This window comes from Eulemur rufifrons, chromosome 15, assembly GCF_041146395.1.
Source record: "Eulemur rufifrons isolate Redbay chromosome 15, OSU_ERuf_1, whole genome shotgun sequence".
In the NCBI taxonomy this organism is placed as follows: Eukaryota; Metazoa; Chordata; class Mammalia; order Primates; family Lemuridae; genus Eulemur; species Eulemur rufifrons.
Genome location: NC_090997.1, coordinates 11,894,849 through 11,916,278, shown reverse-complemented (window position 1 = coordinate 11,916,278; position 21,430 = coordinate 11,894,849). Strand labels below are relative to the sequence as shown.

Genomic DNA, 21,430 nt, shown 5'->3' with positions numbered 1-21,430 from the left:
TGACGATCTTTTCCAGATTGTTGGACTTTCTAAATTTCCTTTTTATGAATCGCCTGCTCCTGTCCTTCATCTATTTTCCCAGTTGACTGTTGATCTTTGGATTGTGAATTTGTGGGAGCCTAAAAATGTTTGCACATTAATGCCTTGTTTTACGTGTTGCAGATGTTTTCTCACAATCTGTCACTTCTGTTTTCAAGTTATATAACAATTTCTTTTGTCCCACAGAAAGTTTTGAATTTTGAAGGAGATTGGCCTGGAAATGAGCTTCTGGGGAGACTGGATCTGACTAGACCTCCAGACAAAGCCCAGTCTTGCCCTTTCTGCTCCCGATTCTCCAAGCTGAACCTGGAGCTGTCTGGTCCCATGTGTGTGTGGAGGCTGCTTTCCGCCATGTTCTGAGATGGCATGGCTTTATCTAATGGGATGAACCTGGCTAAAGAGATTAGCAGAATGTCTTGGGATCCCACTTTTAATCTGCAGCTTTCAGGCTGTCCCTTCTTGGCTGGGAAGGGAGCTGCAAGAAACAACGCCCAGGACCAGCCCCTGCACAAGCTGCGACTCCGAGGCCCCTACCATTGCTACTGAGTTAATGGGGGTCCCAGGCTAGGGGGGCTCGACATGGGCAGCCCTCGGAGCAGCTCCCTGCAGCTTGGGCCGTCTGCACCCTTCCCAAGGCCCTGAGTGGTCAGCCTGTGCGCTCATTAAGGTTAAGAGTGGGAGCTGTGCTGTGGGAGGCTGCCCGGACGACGTTTGGCAAGCATGGCGCTGCTGAAAGTCAAGTTCGACCAGAAGAAGCGGGTCAAGTTGGCCCAAGGGCTGTGGCTCATGAACTGGGTCTCCGTGTTGGCTGGCATCATCATCTTCAGCCTCGGGCTGTTCCTGAAGATTGAACTCCGGAAGAGGAGTGATGTGATGAATAACTCAGAGAGCCATTTTGTGCCCAACTCCTTGATAGGGATGGGATTGCTGTCCTGTGTCTTCAACTCTCTGGCTGGCAAGATCTGCTATGATTCCCTGGACCCAGCCAAGTACGCCAAGTGGAAGCCCTGGCTGAAGCCGTACCTGGCCATCTGTGTTTCCTTCAACATTGTCCTCTTCCTCGTGGCCCTCTGCTGCTTCCTGATGCGGGGCTCGCTGGAGAGCACCCTGGCCTACGGGCTCAAGAACGGAATGAAGTACTACCGCGACACAGACACCCCCGGCAGGTGTTTCATGAAGAAGACCATCGACATGCTGCAGATCGAGTTCAAATGCTGCGGTAACAACGGCTTTCGGGACTGGTTTGAGATTCAATGGATCAGCAACCGCTACCTGGACTTTTCCTCCAAAGAAGTCAAAGAGTGAGTGGCCTCCAGTCCCAGGGTCAGAGCTATATGGGGACACTGAGGCCCCAGTAGATGAGCTGCTTGGATAGGAGTCCCTAGGGAAGAAGCCTCAGGCAGGATGGGTGTCTGCTTTATACAAGAGGGATGGGGCTGTTCTTAGATCACATGTGCTGAGACGGTACTTGGCTACCTGTCTCATTCACTCAAAGGAGATTCATTCTGTCCCAGAAGTTTGAACTTCCTGGTTAGTTCCAAGGTTTTCCAACCTTTCGAGTCTGTTTGTCCTTGGATACGGGGGAAAGAACAGAGAGGGAGTCTCTCTGTCAGGAGACCTCGGCTGTAGTTCTGGCTCTGTTGTTAATGGCTTGCGACCTTGGGCAAGTGACTTGCCACCCTGGGCCTTCGCTTTGCCTGTCTTCTAAATGAAGGCACTAGAAATAGTAGTCTTCCAACCTCACCTCCTAGCTCTGTCTTGTGCCTTGGCATATAGCAGGTGCTCATTAAAGGCCAAGAGATATTTACTTCTGAAATCATGACAGTGCCACACGATAAAGTATTTCTAAAGTATTCTTGGCATATGTAAAAATAAAATCCTACCATGGGCTGTAGGGAGGTGTTGGTAAGAATCTCAATCTTTGTGTTAGAGACAACAGCTTGTGTGCTGATTCTAGAAGGCGGCTCTTCCCAACAGAGTGGGTCTTGAGTGATTTTCCAGGGAAAGGGCAGCCTGCCCCGACCCGGCAGTTCTCCCTCACCTCTTCTTTCCGTCTGACTCTACTCTGCCCTGGCTGAGGTTAGGGTTCACTTGTTCATCCAGGTGATTTTTCCTCTGAGTAAGGCTGGCAGGTCTAAGGGGGACTTGAACTCAGGGTGTTGGCACCAGGAGCAGGACACGCCTGAAGCCCAGACAACATTAATGAATCCTAGACAAGTGTCTTACCCACCCCACAGACGGAAGGGAAGTCAGAGTGAAGGTCACTGCTTGGATTTTATCTCCTCTGTGGATGGAGATTACTGCTACAAATCCCCAGTCAGGGAGAGGATTGTAACTGGCTCTGCCCTTCCTAGATGATGGGTCTGCAGGGACAGCACAAGGTGGCATGATTTATATAAGTCACCCAGGAGGGTGCAAAGCCAGAGGGACAAGCAGAATTCTTGGGGGGTGAGAGAGGCCAGTGGTAGAACCAGCCTTTGTAAACTGATGAGAGGGTCTTTTCATCTTTTCCTCTGTTATTTCCTTGATTATGTTCTGCATGGAGTCAGCCTTTGGAGAGGCATTTACAAATCTGTCTGTAACTTCAAATCCCCTTTGGTCCCAGAGTAGAGAAATTATCCAGGTCGCTCTACTTCTAATGGTCAGTGGATCCAAGATTATAGGCAAACATTTAGCTTAATCCAAACTCCCAGCTGGGCATGGTGGCGCACACCTGTAGTCCCAGATACTTGGGAGGCCGAGGCAGGAGGATTGCTTGAGGCCAGGAGTTTGAGTCCAGCCTGGGCAAAATAGCGAGACCCCATCTCTAAAAATAAAAAAATTAAAAAAATACAGTGACAATATCAACAGAAACAAAAACAAGAAGAGAAATTCAAACCAGATTATCACCCACAACTTATCAATGGCTTTAATCTTTCTACATTTCAGTCTAGTCTTGTTAACCCTTATATAATAACCTAGTATAACCACAGTCCAAATACAATTTAGCATTCCCTTTTGTAATCTGAGAGTATAACGTTTGGAGAATGTTCAAAACAATCATGTTTAATTATTGCATCGTATCCCGCTGAATGAATGTACACCCTTGGGTGAGCGTTTAGTTTGTTCTTGCTCACCTCTACCATAAATAACACTGGAATGGGAATCTTTGAGCCCTTCCCTTCTCTCTAGCTTGTGTCTTATGTCCCTTAGGCTAAATTTCCACGAAGAAAATGTATCTGTTGGCATTAACTTTCCACAAAGCTGGTCTTAAAAGACTATGATAGGCCGGGCGAGGCAGCTCGTGCCTGTAATCCTAGCACTGTGGGAGGCTGAGGCAGGTGGATCGTTTGAGCTCAGGAATTCAAGATCAGCCTGAGCAAGAGAGAGACCCTGTCTCTACTAAAAATAGAAAGCAATTAGCCGGACAACTAAAAATATATATAGAAAAAACTAGCCAGGCATGGTGGTGCATGCCTGCAGTCCCAGCTACTCGAGAGGCTGAGGCAGGAGGATCATTTGAGCCCAGGAGTTTGAGGTTGCTGTGAGCTAGGCTAACGCCCCGGCACTCTAGCCCGGGCAACAGAGTGAGACTCTGTCTCAAAAAAAAAAAAAAAAAAAGGCCGGGCGTGGTGGCTCACGCCTGTAATCCTAGCACTCTGGGAGGCCGAGGTGGGCGGATCGTTTGAGCTCAGGAGTTCGAGACCAGCCTGAGCAAGAGCGAGACCCCATCTCTACTAAAAATAGAAAAGAAATTATATGGACAGCTAAAAATATATATAGAAAAAATTAGCCGGGCATGGTGGCTCATGCCTGTAGTCCCAGCTACTCGGGAGGCTGAGACAGGAGGATCGCTTGAGCTCAGGAGTTTGAGGTTGCTGTGAGCTAGGCTGACGCCACGGCACTCACTCTAGCCTGGGCAACAGAGTGAGACTCTGTCTCAAAAAAAAAAAAAAAGGACAATGATAGAATTGAAATGCCTTTCTCCCTTTCAAAAGCTCTAGTGACCTCACAGCGCAGTGGTGTTGCCTGCACTTGCCAGGGTACAGGCTGATGGGGTCATTTTGCCAAGAGAGGGTCACATCGGCACTTCCCGCTGCCTTGTAAATTGATGAGCAGTGAACAATGCCGGTCAGGGAAGCAGGTCTTCTGGGGTTATGTCCAGAAAGCTTCTTGGAGATCAATTTGCTTGAAAGCCAGTGCCTGATACCAGCGCAGAGCACAGCCCGTATCAGTTGGGGAAAGATGAAGGCAGACAGGAAGGAGGGAGTGTGGAGTGGCACTTACCCCCACCCCAGGGGACACTACATTTTTTTCTTTTCACATCTTGACTGCTGCATTTAGGAGGATAAATAAGTTGACACGACAAAGCCGGCTCCAAAAACCCTCCCTAAAAAATGTATATTTATTTCCTTGAGCTCACAGTCACTGGCATGGTGAACCTTTATTTTCTTTCTTTTTTTCTTTCTTTCTTTCTTTCTTTCTTTTTTCTTTCTTTTTTTTTTTTTTTTTTGAGAAAGAATCTTGCTCTGTTGCCTGGGTTAGAGTGTTATGGTGTCAGCCTAGCTCACAGCAACCTCAAACTCCTGGGCTGAAGCAATCCTTCTGCCTCAGCCTCCCGAGTAGCTGGGACTACAGGCATGCGCCACCACGCCTGGCTAATTTTTTCTATGTATATTTTTAGTTGTCTAGATAATGTCTTTCTATTTTTAGTAGAGACGGGGTCTCGCTCTTGCTCAGGCTGGTCTCGAACTCCTGACCTCGAGCGATCCTCCCACCTCGGCCTCCCAGAGTGCTAGGCATGAGCCATCTCGTCCTGCCGAGACTTTACTTTCGTCTGGATTTTCTGGGCAGCACCCCCAGGGCTGGGATTCTGACAGCAAAGAGGTGGGACCCAGCAAGAGGGCAGGGAGAGGGAACAAGTTGATCATCTCCCAAGATCTTTTTAAAAGGAATGCTCCTTTTTTCCTTTCTCCTTTCCCTTCCCAATTTGGACGAGCCAGCAGAAAGGCTGCGGTGAGCCTCATTGTCCTCCTTGAGCCCGAGGACTCTGGGGAGGGGGTCCCGGATCCATTAGCTGGTCAGAGGGTGGGTGGTCTGGAGAAAACGCACGAGGATCCCCACCTGATGCCGACGCTGGGCATGGGCAGTGTGCGGTGCCTGTGATTTCCCGTCACTTCCACAGACCCCGTCCCTGGGGCCACAAGCTCCATCTTCATTGTCCTAGGTGGCCCCAAGTGTGAGGGGCACACCTGCAGGGGCCCTGGGGGGCGCAGCCCCTCCTCTCCGGGGCTCGACTGGACATGCTGGAAGGTGAGGACCTAACTTGCTCTAGCCTAGTCCGGCAAGCTGTGCATGGCGCAGAATGAAAGCGCCACCCCAGGGACGGGGCCTGCGGAAGGGGCTGGAAATCTTGGGCACTGCACACTGCTCAGTCTGTCTTCAATTTTCTCTGATTGTCTCAGAATATCTTTTATAGTTGGTTGTTTAAAAGAGGATCCAAACCAAGTGCATGCTTTGCGTTTGGTTGTTTGATATCCTACATCTCTTGTACTATACGGCAGTCACTTGTTTCGTGCTATGTGTGCGTTGGAGAAACTGGGCCGTTTGTCCTGTAGAATTTCCCACATTCTGGAGTTGGGCAATTGCAGCCAGTTGTGTCATCTAACTTGTTCTTCTGTCCCCTGTATTTCCCCGTAAACCAGTGGTCAGGGCTGAGGTGTGGTTGGAGCAGGCTCAGCTTTGGCAAGAACACTTTGCATAGTGCTGCTTTGTGCATCTTACTGCATTTTACGAGGGACATGAGGTCTTCAGCCAGTTTATAACAATTCCTTTAAAGTTCTCCCCTGTTTTCAGGATGAGCAAAGCTGTGGTGTCCTGAGGTGAAAGGCAGAGCATGAGAGAGCTCAGAGGTCTGAGGAACTGCCAGCCAGGCAGGCCTAGCCTGGGGTCCTCAGTCTCAGGGATAGGCTGGTGCCAAGCTCTCTCACTTTGCCATTCTTTCCAAGGAACCCACAGGCTACAGGCACCTGCTTGCTCTTCCTGAACAATCTGTAGATGTCTCAAGAAGGCCAGATCTTGGCTAGTGGGCCGTCTCCTCCCTCCGACCAGGGCTCCCCGAGGACAGGGCCTTGTCTCCCCTCAGACTGGGGCTCCCCGAGGACAGGGCCTTGTCTCCCCTCAGACTGGGGCTCCCCGAGGACAGGGCCACGTCTCCCCTCAGACTGGGGCTCCCCGAGGACAGGGCCGCGTCTCCCCTCAGACTGGGGTTCCCCAAGGACAGGGCCGCGTCTCCCCTCAGACTGGGGCTCCCCGAGGACAGGGCCGCGTCTCCCCTCAGACTGGGGATCCCCAAGGACAGGGCCATGTATCCCCTCAGACGGGGGCCCCCTGAGGACAGGGCTGTGTCTCCTCATGTCCCTCCCTCACCACCTACAGTACCTTGTATCCAGTGGCTACTTGTCTTAGTCCATTTTGAGCTGCTCTAACAGAACAGCTGAGACTGGATAACTTATAAAAAATGGAGATTTACTTCTTACTGGAGGCTGGGGAGTCCAAGGTTGAGGGGCCCGCGTCTGTCAAGGGCCTTCCTGCTGTGTCATGCCGTGGTGGGGACAGAGGGCAAGAGAGCATGCGAGGGCGGGGGCTGGGGAAGGAGGCCGAACCCATCCTTTCCATCAGGAGCCCACTCCCGAGATAACGGACGAGCCCACCCTTGAGGGCAGAGCCCTCATGACCTCACCACCTATGAAAGGCCTCTCCTCTCAACACTGTTGCAGTGGGGATTAAATTTCTAACACGTGGTGTCTGGATCTATCATATTCAACACATATTCAAACCACAGCACTACTCACAAAAGAAATCTTAACTACTAAGCACTTGCCATATACCAGGTGCTCTGTGTGTATTATCCCATTTAATCTCCACCACACCCTTGTCAGGTATTTAAATTGTCATTTCCCAGATGAGAACACTGAGGCTCAGAGAGGTCAAGGCAGCTGCCAGCTTTTGGGGGTGTCACTGGGCGATCTGGGTGGGGCTGACTCCTTCCCAGCTCTACTCCTGCCTCCTCCTCCCACCCCCACTCATTTCCATACTGCTCTCCCTATTGGCTTATTGATTCGCCTACTAAATTATGTTGGCTTTTCCAGAAAAACTCTGACCTGATGATTTTCCCAGGGTCTGTGTGGCTTTGCTGTGGGAGGGTGGCTGGGAACGTGGGCCTTGTCTCAATCAAGACCCTTACAAGCCCTGGCGACACCCTGAGCAGAGAGAAATTTGCAGTCTGGGAAACACGGCTGATATAAATAGCCGGCTCACCACCTAAGGCGCTCTCCTCTGCCTGGCTTTGTCTTAAGAGGGTGAGGGGGCCTTAATCTGTGCTTGGAATGAGGGCAAGCACTGAGTAGACACGATGATGTTGGGGTGCGGGACGGATGGTTCCAGAGGTGTGAGACCCCAAGGGGCCCCAGGCTGGGGGCCCAGGCAAGTCCCAGCCTCCACCAAGCTTGGCCTGCCCCCCGCCATGCTGACCCGGATCCTGCTCTGAGAGGGTCCCAGTCTGAGGTCCTGTGCAGCCCAGCAGGGTGACTTGTCTGCTGGGGGTCAGGGAGGTGGGACAGGGAAGGTCAGCAGCTCAGAGCCTCTGTCGGCCTCAGCCCACACGCCAGGGCCTGGCCCTCACCTCAGAGACGCGTTACAATGTGGAGGGAGGCCTGGGAGCGGCGCAGAAGGGTGGGTGACTGTGGCTAGGAAAGGGCTCCCGGACAGAGATGAGGGGAAGGAACCCACCCTTTTCCAGGAAGTTTAACTAAAAAAGCCAACAGTCAGGGGAGGGACAGGAGAGTCAGGGAAACTCTGAGAGGACAAGTGGGCACTGCTGTGGGTGGTCCTTGGCTTCCTGCACGGCTTTGGGTGTGACCCGCCCTGCACTGGGCCCCACTTTCTCCTCTGTAGGACAATCTGATGGCTTTCAGGTCCTGTCCAGATGGCTCCAAGTGGGGAGGAGCCAACATTTTCTGAGGGCCTACTGTGTGTCAAGCCTGTGTCTAACGTGTTACTCGTGCGGTCTCCTTCACCCGGCCCACAGCCCTGAGACTCGGAGGGGATCGCTCCCACCTCACGCGGGGCCGGAGAGGCTGAGCCCCACGGCTCACGGGTTTGGGACTCCGTGCGTGCTCTCTACAATCCACACCTCCCCATGGGGACACTGGGAATGGCTCGGAGGGAATATTGTGCTGGGGAGAAGGCTCAGGGACAGCCCAAAGGTCAGGAAGAGGGACAGACGGCATTTGAGTTTGGGGACCCTCGGCCTTCAGGAGGGAGGCTGGGGTTGGTCTGGGGGTGGGAGGTCTGCTCAGTTGTGCCCAAGGCTGGGGGTCTCTCAAGAGGGGAGTGGGAGCCCCATGCTGAGGCCCCTCCAACACCTCCTGCCCCACCTAGGACACCCTGAGCTGGCACTGACCCAGGGCCCCAAAGGGCCTGGTGCCCAGCCGGGGGCTGTGGGGGGAGAGCTGAGCAAGACAGTCTCCGCACTCCCCATGCATGTGGCTCTGGCGGGAACGGGAGTGGTGGGTGGCGTCAGCCACAAGTGTCTCACGGTGCCTGTGTGGTGCGGCCAGAGAGCTCAGCGCTGGACCTACCGCCGAGAGTGTCCCACACGGTCCTGAGGGAGCCGACAGCTGCTTCGCCACAGCTGGCAGTGCCTGTGCCGCCACCTCAGCAGCGCCTGCTGCCCTGAGACGGGCAGCACGTGGTGGGCTCTGTCTTCACCACCCGATGGCAGCTCCCGAGCACTCAGCTCTTGCGCTGCCACCCGGCCAGCGAGGTGGCCTTGGTCCATGAGCTCACACCTACTGCACACCTACTATGTGCCAGGCAGGCACTCGTCAAGCATTTTTACATGTATCATTCCATACAAGCCTCATGTCGACTCTATGTCACATGTAACGAAGCAGAGGCAGGGAGGGGTCGGGAACACGTCCAGAGGGATGGAGCCGGTGTGTGGCTGGGCCGGGACTCAAACCTGGGTCCTCGCCCACTAGATACTCGCTGCACCTCCCGTGCCAGCCAGGGCCGCCAGTTCTCTGGCCTTCCTAAAGCCTTAATTATGATGGACGGAAATCAACACAGTTCATAGAAAAGGAACCACAAGTGGAAATGGCTCCTAAACATATCAAAACATGCTCTGCTTCACTCAGAGAAAGAAAAACGAAAATTAAAACAACCCCAAGATGCTACTTTTCATCTGTCAGGTTGGCAGGCATCAAAAGTCTGGCGTGTGCGGGTGTGGCTGTGGGGGACAGGCTCTCCGGAGCACACCAGTGGGGGTGTGACTGTGCGACTCCCAGGGGAGAAACACGGCAGGGATCCGGCAGATCATCCTCCGATGCAGGAATCCCTTTTATTTACCTTCTAGATATATTCACAATATGCAAAGTGACCAATGCCCACATTTGTACTAACAGGAAACTTGGAAAAACCCAAACTTCCCTCAGTATGGAACTGGCGCGTACCCAAGGGGCCATCCACACAATGGAAACACCATGTCATGCGTTAAAAAAAAAATCCAGGACACTCTCCACTGACAGCCGTGAAAAGACCTCTAAGTTGTAGCTAAGGGCAAAAAGAAAGGCTCGAGACAGTGTCTATATAATGTTACCATTTGGATTTTATTTATTTATTTATTTATTTATTTTTGGAGACAGAGTCTCACTCTGTTGCCCAGGCTAGAGTGCCATGGCCTCAGCCTAGCTCACAGCAACCTCAAACTCCTGGGCTCAAGCAATCCTCCTGCTTCAGCCTCCCGAGTAGCTGGGACTACAGGCATGCGCCATCATGCCCGGCTAATTTTTTCTATATATATTTTTAGCTGTCCATATAATTTCTTTCTATTTTTAGTAGAGACGGGTTCTCGCTCTTGCTCAGGCTGGTCTCAAACTCCTGAGCTCAAACAATCCGCCCGCCTCGGCCTCCCAGCATGCTAGGATTACAGGCCTGAGCCACCGCACCTGGCCTTACCATTTGGATTTTAAAAAAACAGATAAAATTTGAAAATTTGCAGAATGTGTTTGCCTGTCCAAGCCTGAAGACTCTCTGGAAGGACAGGTAGAGCTGGCCACAGTGGTGGGGACTGGAGGCCAAGAGATGAAGAGTGGGAGACTTTTTGTATTAAAGAGATTTTATTTAGATGCTAAACATGAGGACATCTTTTTTTCAGTCTGATTATCATTTCAATGAACAGCATTGAAATTAATTTCTACTGTGAACAATTGCATGCTTTCTATTCTTGTGTTGTAAAGTCTGCTATTATGCAGTGCATTCTCTGTGTGCTACTGCTTTACTCAAGATGACATGCACACAGTCAAGTGCACAAATCTTAAGCGTGTGGCTCCATGAATTTTGACACATAGACACCTGGGTAGCCACACTCGGGTCAGGAAGAACATGCCCAGCCTGCTGCCAGAAGGGAAGGTGAGACTTTTCACTTGCAAAGATCCCTTTTGAATTCTGGACTTGTGTGAAAATATGGTGTGTTCTAAACAAACACATGTGAATACTGGGAGCCCTGTCAGCCTGGAGGGTGGAGCTGAGCTTGCAGCCAAGTCCCTCCTTCCGCTGCCTGGGGCGGAGTTCCCTGAGGGCCAGGACTGTGCCTGCCTCAGGTCTTCATCCTCAGCCTCAGTTCCCACCCCCTGGGAACATCTGGCTGGAGGGGGCCTTGGTCACCAGTGACCCGTAGGGGAGAGATGAAGTTGGTGAGGGAGCTGGGGGCTACTCCGATGGTCACCCACGGCAGCCAATACCTCATCCATGGACACTGCCTGTCCTGCTGCTCTTCCTACCAGCCTGCCATGGTCTCAAGAAATTGCTGCAGGCTGGGGCCCAGCAGCACACGGAGTGGCTGGGTGACTTCCTATATTCCATATTGACTTCCCTCTTGGATCACTCTCTGCCTCAACCCTCCAGGACGTAAGCTCCAGGAAGGCAGGGCATTCATTCACTACTCTATCTTCAGTGCCTAGGACAGCGGCCGGCGCATGGTAGTTGCACAGCAAGTATTTATTGAGCGAGCAAGAGAATGAATGAATATTCTAGGTTTGCAAAGGCTGGGGATGGGAGGAACTGGTGCCTGGTGAGAAGCCCGTCTCCAGCTGTCTGTTTCTCCTCCAGTCGCATCAAGAGCAACGTGGATGGGCGGTACCTGGTGGACGGCGTCCCCTTCAGCTGCTGCAACCCCAGCTCGCCGCGGCCCTGCATCCAGTACCAGATCACCAACAACTCGGCACACTACAGCTACGACCACCAGACGGAGGAGCTCAACCTGTGGGTGCGCGGCTGCAGGGCTGCCCTGCTGAGCTACTACAGCAGCCTCATGAACTCCATGGGTGTCGTCACGCTCCTTGTTTGGCTCTTCGAGGTAGGCCCTGGGCCAGCTGGGTTGAAGGGGTGGAGCCGGCCTGGAGAGTTCGCTTCTCCCCTCGGAACCAGCCTTTAGTCGGCTGTGGGTCAGATCAGCCTGGGCCGGACCCCAGTCCTCCACTTTTCTTTGTTTCTTTCCCATGACTTAAAAAAAAATTTATTAAGGTGAAATACACAGAACGTAAAATTAACCCTTCTAAGGTGAATAATTCAGTGGCATTTAGTGCATTCGCAAGGTGGTGCGACCACCTCCATCTAGTTGCTAAACATTTCCATCACCCCCAAAGCAAACCTCGTTCGTACTCGTGAAGCACTCACTCTCCCCACCCTGCCCCCGGCCCCTGGCTACCTAATCTGCATCGTCTCTGTGGATTTATCGATTCTGGACATTTCAGATAAGTGGGTCCTACCATATGTAACCCCTTACATGTTTGGCTTCTTTCATTTGCCATGTTTGGGAGGCAGGTTCATCCTGTGCCTCCACTTTTTGATTCTGAGGTCTTGGAAAGTTATTTCACCTCTCTGTCATACGGGGGAATAGCACGTAGCTTTGGAGACTATTGGGAGGCAACATATACAACAATAGGTACCTTGGGGGTGTTCAGTAAATGGGAACTATTTGGATTTGTGCTCCTTGAGATGCTGGTCACCATTTACCTGTTAGTCTAACTATTTGCGGGTTCATCTGTCTCGTTTGTAATGCTTAACTCCTCTCTGTGGCTATAGGGCTTGCGATGTAAGCAAGCCCTCAGGGAATGTGTGGAATTCATTCATTGATTGAAGAGGTATTGCTTAAACACCTACTGTGTGCCGGGCGCTGCCCTAGGTGCTGAATGAGAGGGTGACTCCCGGTGCCTGCTTTGAGCTACTCTGACAGCGGAAAATCCAGAACTCCGAAATCCAAATGCACAAAGTCAGAAACATTAGGTGGGGAAGCATTTTCCATCAGAGAAGATTCTCTGAAGGGTTCCTTTAAGTTAGTTGCTTTCCTTGTGCTGTGGAAATTCACCCGGTTTATCACGTCTGTGGCTGATACATACTCACCGCACGAAACGGTACTGCCCGGGAAGGCTCCTTTTACTCTTAAAGCAAACACAGCATATTCATGACTATTGGGCACCGACTCCTTGAGGCAGAGTCCTGGGAATGAGCGGGTAGAATGAGGAGAGAAGCTTAGAGCTAGAAGTTTAAACAGTTGCATCCCCTGGAAACCCATGAAGACTGAAAGGATAGCAGAAGTCAGAGGGAAGGTGGGGTTCCATTGGCTGCACCTCAGTTTACACAACTGTCCAGGAATCTAGTGACTGCAGAGGACCACACTGGGAACAAGGAGTTTGAATGCCTCCGACTCTTACTCGAGGCCTTTAGTGGGCAGAGCTGTGATGGACACAAGGGTGGCTGAGCCTAACGATAGGATTCTGACCTCAGCCCTGCCCTCCTGGGCTTCACAGTCCAGTGAGGAGATGGCATCTGACTTATGCACCCAAGGGAGGACCAAGTGCAAGACTCAGTGCAGCGGGCCTCCCTCAGGAAAGCAGGAGGCAATCACAGCGGATACATTCACACCAAGACGACTTCCGGGAGGAGGTGACTTTTTCTGCTGTAAAAATACTTATGAACCTTTCAGTTGACAATAACAGTAACAAAAATCTAAAACTCTATCAGTTACGATTATAATTTACTACTGTAATTATAAAATGCCCCCAGAGCATTCATTTAACAGATGCTTTTGATGCTGTCCTTGGTGCTGAGGTGTGGGTGAGTCAGATGGACACGGGCCGCCCCTGCCCTCAGGGAGCAGCTGCCTCCTCTCAGTTTGCTACTCGTATGAGGAGACACAGATGAGAGCAAACCAGGAATTTGTGTAGAACAACTCGTTAATGGAATGTTATTAGAAAAGTGCAAACAATACCTACCAAGCTAATAACTAATTATAGCTGACACTTCTGTTTGTCCTCACCGTGCACGAGCTACCGTGTGCTCTACGCACCCTGAAGCGTCCCAGCATCCATGGGAGGCAGGCACCGTTTCCTCTGAGACTCCGCAAAGCACAAAGCAAGGTTAAGTGCCGGCACTAGGTTGAACCTAGGCATTTGGGCACCGAGTCTGCAATGATGCATGACAGAGAACAAATCCAAATTATCCGTCACCAGCATCTGTTCATCACCACACTCATCACAATAACAGAAGTACAGGGAAACCACACGTCACAGTGTTTGCAGGAAAGGAGGTGACTTTTTAATTTCGTCCAACAGAGTTACTGAACACCCGGTGTGTGCCAAGCAACGTGCCAGGAATGGGGCTGGGGGGTGGGCATGGAGGTGACGGAACCTGGGAATAATGCACCCAGGATGGGGGCCTAGGGGAGGCCGGAGGATGAGCAGCAGGGAGCTCGCCAGGGGATGAAGCTGAATTAACAGGCCAACACGGAGAGGGATGATGCCCGAGGCAGAGAATCGCAAACGGTGAAGACCCAGAGGGGGAGAAGTATGCGGTGTGGGCAAACCCAAAGAAGCCCAGGGTGGCTGGGATGGGAGGAGCAGAGGAGCCTGAGATGAGGCGGGAGGAAAGGCAGGTGTCTGGAGCACGAGGCCAAGTTGGGGTGGGCCAGGCTGTCACCAACCGGACTCGGCAGAGCCCACATCCTTTGAAGGGCTCGAGGGAGGAATAGGCCGGGGGCTCCTGAGGTTTCCTGAGAGCCCAACTCCCAGCTACTTCTCCGACATCTCTCTAACCCTCCCTCCCTCTGCAGGTGAGCATCACGGCAGGGCTGCGCTACCTGCACACGGCGCTGGACGGCGTGGCCAACCCCGAGGAGCCCGAGTGCGAGAGCGAGGGCTGGCTGCTGGAGAAGAGCTTGCCCGAGACCTGGAAGGCCTTTCTGGAAAGCGTAAAGAAGCTGGGCAAGGGCAACCAGGTGGAAGCCGAGGGCGCAGACGCAGGCCAGGCCCCGGGGGCTGGCTGAGGGCCCCGGGCCCCTCCCCTCCCGAACACTGAGCAGTAGTGGACTCCAAGAAACGCGGATACCCCCTTTGTCCAACTCTGAAAGCCCGAATCTCCCAAGGAGGGCACCATCTTACAGACCCTTCTTGATGGTGGAATTTAAAGTTAGGGTCCCTAAAGCAGTTGGCAAACATTTATTGAATGACTGACTCAAAATGTGAATGAATGAGCACCGCCCCCCCGAGCCCCACTGCCCTGGGATGTGCCCTCTTGGTGACTCAGGGGCCGCTCAGTGGATGACTAGCTCAGGACCCGCATTCTCACAGCACACGAATTCAGTTCCTCCCTACGGCTACTGGCCACATCCTAGGGCTGCTCCCCTCTTAGAGGCTGCCTGTTACGAGCTCCAAGTTGCTTCATTCTATATCCAAAGTGTCACTTGGTGCACAAGCCCAGGAGTCTGAAAAATGAATGGCCATGTTGTCTTTTTATAATTTTTCATGCCAAGATGGACAGGTTGGCCATTTTGTTTGCTTGATGCCTGAAGGTGGGGCAAAGTTATACTTTTCTAAGAGTAATGGACTCTCAAAGCACTGAAGGCTCTAAGTAGGATTTCTTCAATCATGCGGCAAGAGAATTTTAAGGTGGGGGTTACCTCCCCCCACCAAAAATATAGTGAAAGGTCTGCTTTTGTGTCACATTCACATGCCCTCAGTCACTTAGCCTAGAGTGAGCCATGGGTTGAGGAAGTCAGGTTGTTGGCATGTTTCAGCAACACCCCACCCCTAGAGTGCTGGGTGGTGTCCTGTGGCTTGTCTATGAAGCACTGGGTTAGCTAGATTGCTGCCCTGCTCTGTGGAAGAGGAACAACCGCCATGCAGGTGTCCACCCTTTGGAGACCAGGCCTTCTCTCTAGGTGGGCCCAGGGCCACCCACACAGGTGGCCATGGCAGCCCCATGGCCAACACTAATTGTCTACAGTGGAGGCCAAGGAGTCCTCTGGGAGCTTCTGTTTCTTCCCCCAGATACCCGTCCTGCAACACGCAATTTCTGGAATGCTTCTGTATCAAAGAAGATTCTTTGAGATGACCCATCTTCCTGAGCTAGCAACTGTTAAGAGTTTTCGCTTCTTTTAGGAGAGCTTCCTCCGAAGCTTGGGAAGGAGAGAGTTTCACTGACAGCCCAGGCCCCTGTCCAGCGTAATTCTTCCAGCTGGGTGAACACTCAAGAGAGTTCGTTCCTACCCAGCAGGAGACCAAAGCCAGAGGGCAGAAAACAGAAAGGGAGCAGCAGCCCGTAACTTAATCTCTGCTTCTGACCAAGCAATGGTGTCCAGGAACAGGTTACTTTGGACTGAATTTGGGTTCATTTCTGTCCTATGAATTTCAGTGTAGAGAAAATAAGATTTCTGGTGCTGCCTGGGGTATGTTCTCGGGCTCTAATTCTCCCAAGCAGAAGACCAGATCAAAGATGTTTGGACACCCTGTCAGACTGTGGTCCCAAGTTGAATCAGACTTCTGAGTCTCCTTGAGACTAAGGAATGACCAACACTGAAGATGCTGAGCCAGCCATCTCTAGCAAGGGTCCCCGAGCTCTCCTCCATCTCTCAGGAGTGCTGAAAACCATTGTGAAAGTGCTGTTCTAGGCCCACAGATGTAACTATGCTGTTAACAGCTGCATAATAGACATTAAAAAATATATGAAAATCACTTTTGTTAAATGACTGTCTTAGTCCATGCAACAACATATATCACAGGATCCCCTACTCTAGCTAGTGTTTGTTAAAAAAGAGAAGAAACCAACCCCAAAGGGAAGCACTGTTAACAATTCCTGTTACCAACATGGCATGGGTATCATGCCTCTCCATCTTGCCTTCTCTTATCTGTAAGAACAGTGACTACTAGGTTATCCAAATCACCTCAACATTTGCGAGAGTTTGAATCAGAGCTGAACTTAGTATGTGGAATTTTAACTTAGTGATTTAGGCAAAAAATTCCAAGCCATTTTTTTTCTTCTGCTCTGGCCAAAACGTATTTCCATAAACAGGGGCATGCATCTCCATAGGGCCAGGTTATAGGGCAGCTATGAGCAATCTGAGAATCTGAAAGCTGCTGGGAGGACCAAGGGTGAATTGACCCTACGATAAATCCCACTAGTTGGTTCAGAGCAGACTTAGGGTGAACTGCATCTTAACAGGTCTTCTCAGGTATCCAGGTAGCTGCTGGAGAAACCCAGTCCCTCTCTTTTGGTCACCTACCAGTGCCCAGTAAGACTCTGGTACCAGGTTCTTCCTTGTGTCTAACTTCAGTCTTTCCTAGGGCTAGCATAAATTCATTTCTCCAAAGAGACGCAGCTAGTTTTCAAAGTTCTGCCAGCCTGGCCCTGGGGTGGCGTAAGAAGTAAAGACAGGGCCTTAGGACTTCAATTTTTAAAACTCTCATTCTATAGTGAAGAAATAGGTGATGGCTCCTTATTCTGAACATTTAGGAAGCTGGGTGTCCTAGAATTGGTGGCCCCAGTTCAAGAACCCTTCACCATGCTTCAAGCCCAGGACTGAGCCACCAGGAAATAAGCCCTGAGTAACCTCAATATGCGCTAATGAGATTAGGGGCTTGCCCTGTACCTCCGTGCCCGGGCGTCTGTTCTGCTAGGCCAGCAGGTTTGCAGCTTAGCCAGGGGCAGCTGCGGATCCAGACCAGGGCCCCTCCTCTACCACTGGATAGAAATACAGCTCCTATTGGCAGCACAGGCAGCACCATGTGGAAGAGAAAGGTGTCCGTGGAATACTGTAGGAGCCCAGGGAGGAGAGGGGGTGCCTCCCCAGTTCTCAGTGGACGTAAGAGTGGCTGGAAAGGGGGAAATGCATCAGTCGTTACCTCCTGATGACGTTTCATCCTGTCTTCCAAAACAGAGGATGAGTGTGAACACCAAAATTAGAGATTAGAGAATGCTGTGCTCCAGGGATGGTGTAGAGTGGTAGATTAAGACATAAGGGACAATCCTAGCGCTTTACCCAGAGGAAATGAAAATTTAGGTTCACACCAAAGCCTAAACATGAATGTTTGTAGCAGTAATAACCCAAAATTCCCCAAATGCTCCTCCCCTGGGGACTGCATAAATGTCTACGCAATGGAATATTACTCAGCAACCAAAGGGAACAACATGGATGACTCTCAAATGCATTCTTCTTAGAGAAGCCAGACGCAAAGGCTACATACGATGATTCCATTTATAGAACATTCTGGAAGAGGCAAAACAAAGGGACAAAAAAAGACGAGCAGTCGTCAGGGTTGGGGAAGAAACTGACTACAAAGGGGTACGACGGAACTTTTTGGGGTGATGGAGCTGTTTTATTTGATTGTGGTGGTTGTAAAACTGTATGTATTTGTCAAAATGTATAAAACTGTACACTTAAAAGCATTTCTTTTTGTAAAATATACCTCAATAAACCTGACTTAAAAAAACAAGAGGAGGGACAGAGCGGGGAGTGTGTCAGCGGGGCTTCGTGAGTCCCGGAACTGAAGACAAGACTAGGGAAGGGAGTAAGCTGGGGCAGTGCTGACGACCGGGAGACGGGCCGTGCAATGGAAACCTTGCCGTTTTATAGTTCGATGCTTTCGAGAGGATGTTGAGAAGCGCACAAACACCCTATGCATAGAATGCGACTTCCTTCCTACATGTCTCTCTCAAGAGTAAAAAGTGGGGAGTTAAGGACAAGGACTGGGAAATCACCAGATAAGGATGAGCAAGAGTTTAAACTCAGAGACAGGTCTTGGAGTGTCCTGTTTTCTAGTGACTTGAGGTCCAAAATGGTCCAGAAAGGTCACAAGCTGTCATAGCCAATAAGCCAATGAATATGAAACTTAATCGGCTGAAATGATGATTACACTTTCTCTGCGAAGGTCAAGATGGTTTGGCCATAATCAACACTAATAATGTAAGCCTCTTAAATTTCAAGCTAATATAGATGTCCCACTTTATTTTTAGCAAGGTGACATGGGGAACACTGCTGTGGCATTTAAGTGTATGAAACAAAACAGAAAGATATAGGCCAACCCAAAGTAATGTCAACACCCTGAAGCATTTATTTGAATATCTTTAAACTTTTTACATATGATACATTTCCAAATTTTACAAGTTGTCCACAGATATTAAAGTTATAGCCAATTTATTAAACAGATATGATTATCCCTGATATGGAAAGTATATGTTATATAAACATTTCTACAATAAACATAAAACATGCGGAAGAAATCATAAAACTAAGATGATTCGTTAGGTAGGGAAGACGACTAGCTTAACACCAGAAAAAAAAAAAAAAAGGTGTGTATGCTGCTGTTTCATGTAAATTCATTTATTCTCATACTGCCATTCTCAGAGAACGGAATCCAGGCCTCCCCCTGCGAACTCCAGGCTTCTGTGAAGTCAGGCCTGAAAACTGAACTATTGTCATGATTGGGTGAAAGTGTTTATAATCCACTTACAGAGGGAGAAACCTGATCTTACAATTTAAAATTTAAGCTTGGTGAATACGTGGAGAAAAGCCAAAAGAAGCTGGACTTAAAAACTAAAGGACCAGAAGTGACAAAGGTCAAAATAAACATGAATTTTGCCATCCACAAACAACAGATCTTATGAATGGAAGGCCAGAAAAAGGGGGAGGGACGCGGATTTTAATTTAAATTTTCTTCCTGTTGGTCCTCCTCTCAGCTGGGCGAGCCAGTCTCAAGCAAGAAGGGTTAAAGTCACCCTTTCAAGAGGAGGTGGTTCTCTGACACACTACCTTGAAGAAGAATGCAGCTTCTGCATCCCCACTCATCTTAGCCTCAGTCTGGATTTGGACCCAGCTCCTGGGTATCCTACAGAGTGTGCACAGCCGAGTGGTGGCTGAGTGAACGGAACTCTTGGATGCAATTCAAAGACGACTGAGTGAAGGGGTCACCTGCATTGGTTAAAACATCCAAGAGCCTCTTATTTATTTGTCCCTTAGCCCCAAAGTAGAGTGGCTCGGAATTTACTCCTCCACTAAATCTGCCATCACTTTTCAAGCTCTCAGCACACGTATATCGAACTAGAGCAGTTGTGTGCTATGTAATAGTTATAAGCTATTTTACTAAGCGGCTATCATTCTAGGAAGGCACCTCTTAGTAAGAACAATAATGTTCAAAAAGAGTAAAAAGCCCGGGCGCAGGACCGCCCCAGGACTGGGCTGAGCGAGCCAGCAGGTAAGCAGCTATCATCTATTCTGGGAAATGCTGGGCGGGGGGGTGGGGAAACTCGAAACACTGAGTTCTTACTTTTTTCACCAGTGTTTGATTCCAGACGCATCCATGCACCCAATTTAGCCTTAGAAATAACAAAGATTATTACTGTCTGAAAAATAAGGATATTCTTTAAGTTTTCAGAAAGCCCTTTAAGTGAGTTTTTCCTCTCAAAGCCAAAAGTTTTGCCAAAAAAGGAAAAAAATTCAACCTTCGACAGCCCTGAAAAACCAGCCAGCACACTGAGAAGCCACCTCCTCCCCGTGGGCTCCTTCTGCACGAGTGTCCACCAACGCTCTCACAGTTGATGGAAAGAAGAGAATATTGCCTTCAAAATCGGCTGCTTTGCTCTTAGAGGTAGGGTCCCGTCAGCAGAGAGGAACACAACCCAGTCCCAGCGTTGAGAGGAACCAGGAAGTATGACCCCAACAGACCACAGGGACTTTGTTTCCTGCCCTCTACTGAATCAGCTTCAGACCTGGAGTTTCCTATCATCAATAATGTAAAATGGCTCAGACTTCTGGGAACAGTCAAACGCGGTCGGACTTCCCCGAAGGGGCTGCGCTCCAGTCCAGGAAGAGAAGCTCCTCGCCGGATGCTGACACTCAAGGCTTTGCATATGGGGGACACAGCGAACAGGGCAAAGAAATCTGCCTGTGGAAGATGATTTTCATCAGTCCCTGGAGCCAGAAACTATAAAAATAAAACTGGGAAGGAAAATTTAAATAAAGAATTTATTTCAAAATTCAGAACCTATATCCTACTCTCTTGAAAAGCCAACTGTGTTACAAAAATCCAAGTTTATGTTTTTGGTAGTGAAGATATTATAAATGCTGCCAGTCAATGCCAACCAGTGTCTGATTTGCTTCCTGTGCGTGTCCGATTTCCTCTGTGATGCTGTGTTGGTGCCAGAGCTTCTGAATCTTCTTAAATCGCTCTTTACACAAATGTAAAGGATTTCCCCGTCTAGAAAGAAGACACGTGTCACTCAGGACGCATTCTCTTTATTCATCTATTATACTCCAACCCTTCCTGATTTAGGAAAAGTTACAAGTTATTAGTTTTAGACCCTCTGCAAAATTTCTGTCCAGCAGGTTAACTGTGGCTACTAACAAAACATAGCAGCTCTGAAGGTTTGCCAAGAGCAGTTGAAGGGGAGTCCGTGTCTGCTGAAAACGGGAGGAAAAAGCACACGGACCCAGAGAAGGTGAGGGAGTGGGGTAGGGGAGCAGGGGGTTCTGGGTTGAGAGGCTAAAAGTATACATTCATTGTCCATTTTGTTGGTAACATGTAAAAGGGGGGGCAAAGGAGAGGGTGAATGAATTATTGTAGGAGTCAGAATGTTCCTCGAGTGCTTATCAGCCATGAAGACTCAGTGAAGCAGCCAAATGCCTGTGGCTTCCAGGTCTAATTTCACCACAGGTACAAGCTTGGGTGTGTCCCCTGGGCCCAGTTCCCGAAGGCAGACACCTGTGCTCCCGATTCAGGGTACACCAATCTTTTCACTGTCTAACCGGGGGTCCTCGCCCTAAGACTCACACCAGGAACCACCACCAGGTGGCACGTGGACACAGCCTTGCAGTCCGGCGCCCGAGGCATCTACCTACCCTGCCTGGGCTTCCAGGCCTTCAACTTCTGCTACTAGAGGCTGGACAGTCACATCTAGGTTAAAGCTTTTACCTCCTTTGGGCAAAGAGATGGCCTAAAAGAAGTCCTTTAACAGCGCTTGAGGGAAGTGCTGTTAGCATTTTGCTTACGATATACCATAGAAGCTACCAGAGTAGAAG

At 50.1% G+C, this 21,430-nt stretch overlaps 2 protein-coding genes across 6 annotated transcripts in view; one reads left to right on the top strand and one right to left on the bottom strand.

The window, feature by feature from the left end:
- Positions 1-759: 759 nt before the first annotated feature.
- PRPH2 (peripherin 2) lies at positions 760-14,404 on the top strand. The gene is made up of 3 exons (XM_069488691.1): positions 760-1,340; positions 11,191-11,437; positions 14,192-14,404. Exons 1-3 carry the CDS (start codon positions 760-762, stop codon positions 14,402-14,404), a joined length of 1,041 nt encoding a protein of 346 aa, XP_069344792.1.
- Positions 14,405-20,033: 5,629 nt separating this feature from the next.
- Positions 20,034-21,430, bottom strand: part of UBR2 (ubiquitin protein ligase E3 component n-recognin 2) — a 107,479-nt gene continuing 106,082 nt past the window's right edge. For all 5 annotated transcript variants that reach the window (XM_069488719.1, XM_069488722.1, XM_069488720.1 and 2 more), the window contains one exon: positions 20,034-20,609. In XM_069488719.1, the coding sequence (XP_069344820.1) occupies positions 20,468-20,609 (142 nt within the window). In that variant the 3' untranslated portion in view covers positions 20,034-20,467. The remainder of the gene's footprint in view (positions 20,610-21,430) is intronic.

What these genes read in the sequence shown, in the direction of transcription:
- PRPH2 (XM_069488691.1), top strand. Translation starts at nt 760, where the DNA reads ATGGCGCTGCTGAAAGTCAAGTTCGACCAGAAGAAGCGGGTCAAGTTG. An exon ending in TCCTCCAAAGAAGTCAAAGA is followed by an intron (nt 1,341 to 11,190) that starts GTGAGTGGCCTC and finishes TTTCTCCTCCAG; the next exon opens with TCGCATCAAGAGCAACGTGG. An exon ending in TCCTTGTTTGGCTCTTCGAG is followed by an intron (nt 11,438 to 14,191) that starts GTAGGCCCTGGG and finishes CTCCCTCTGCAG; the next exon opens with GTGAGCATCACGGCAGGGCT.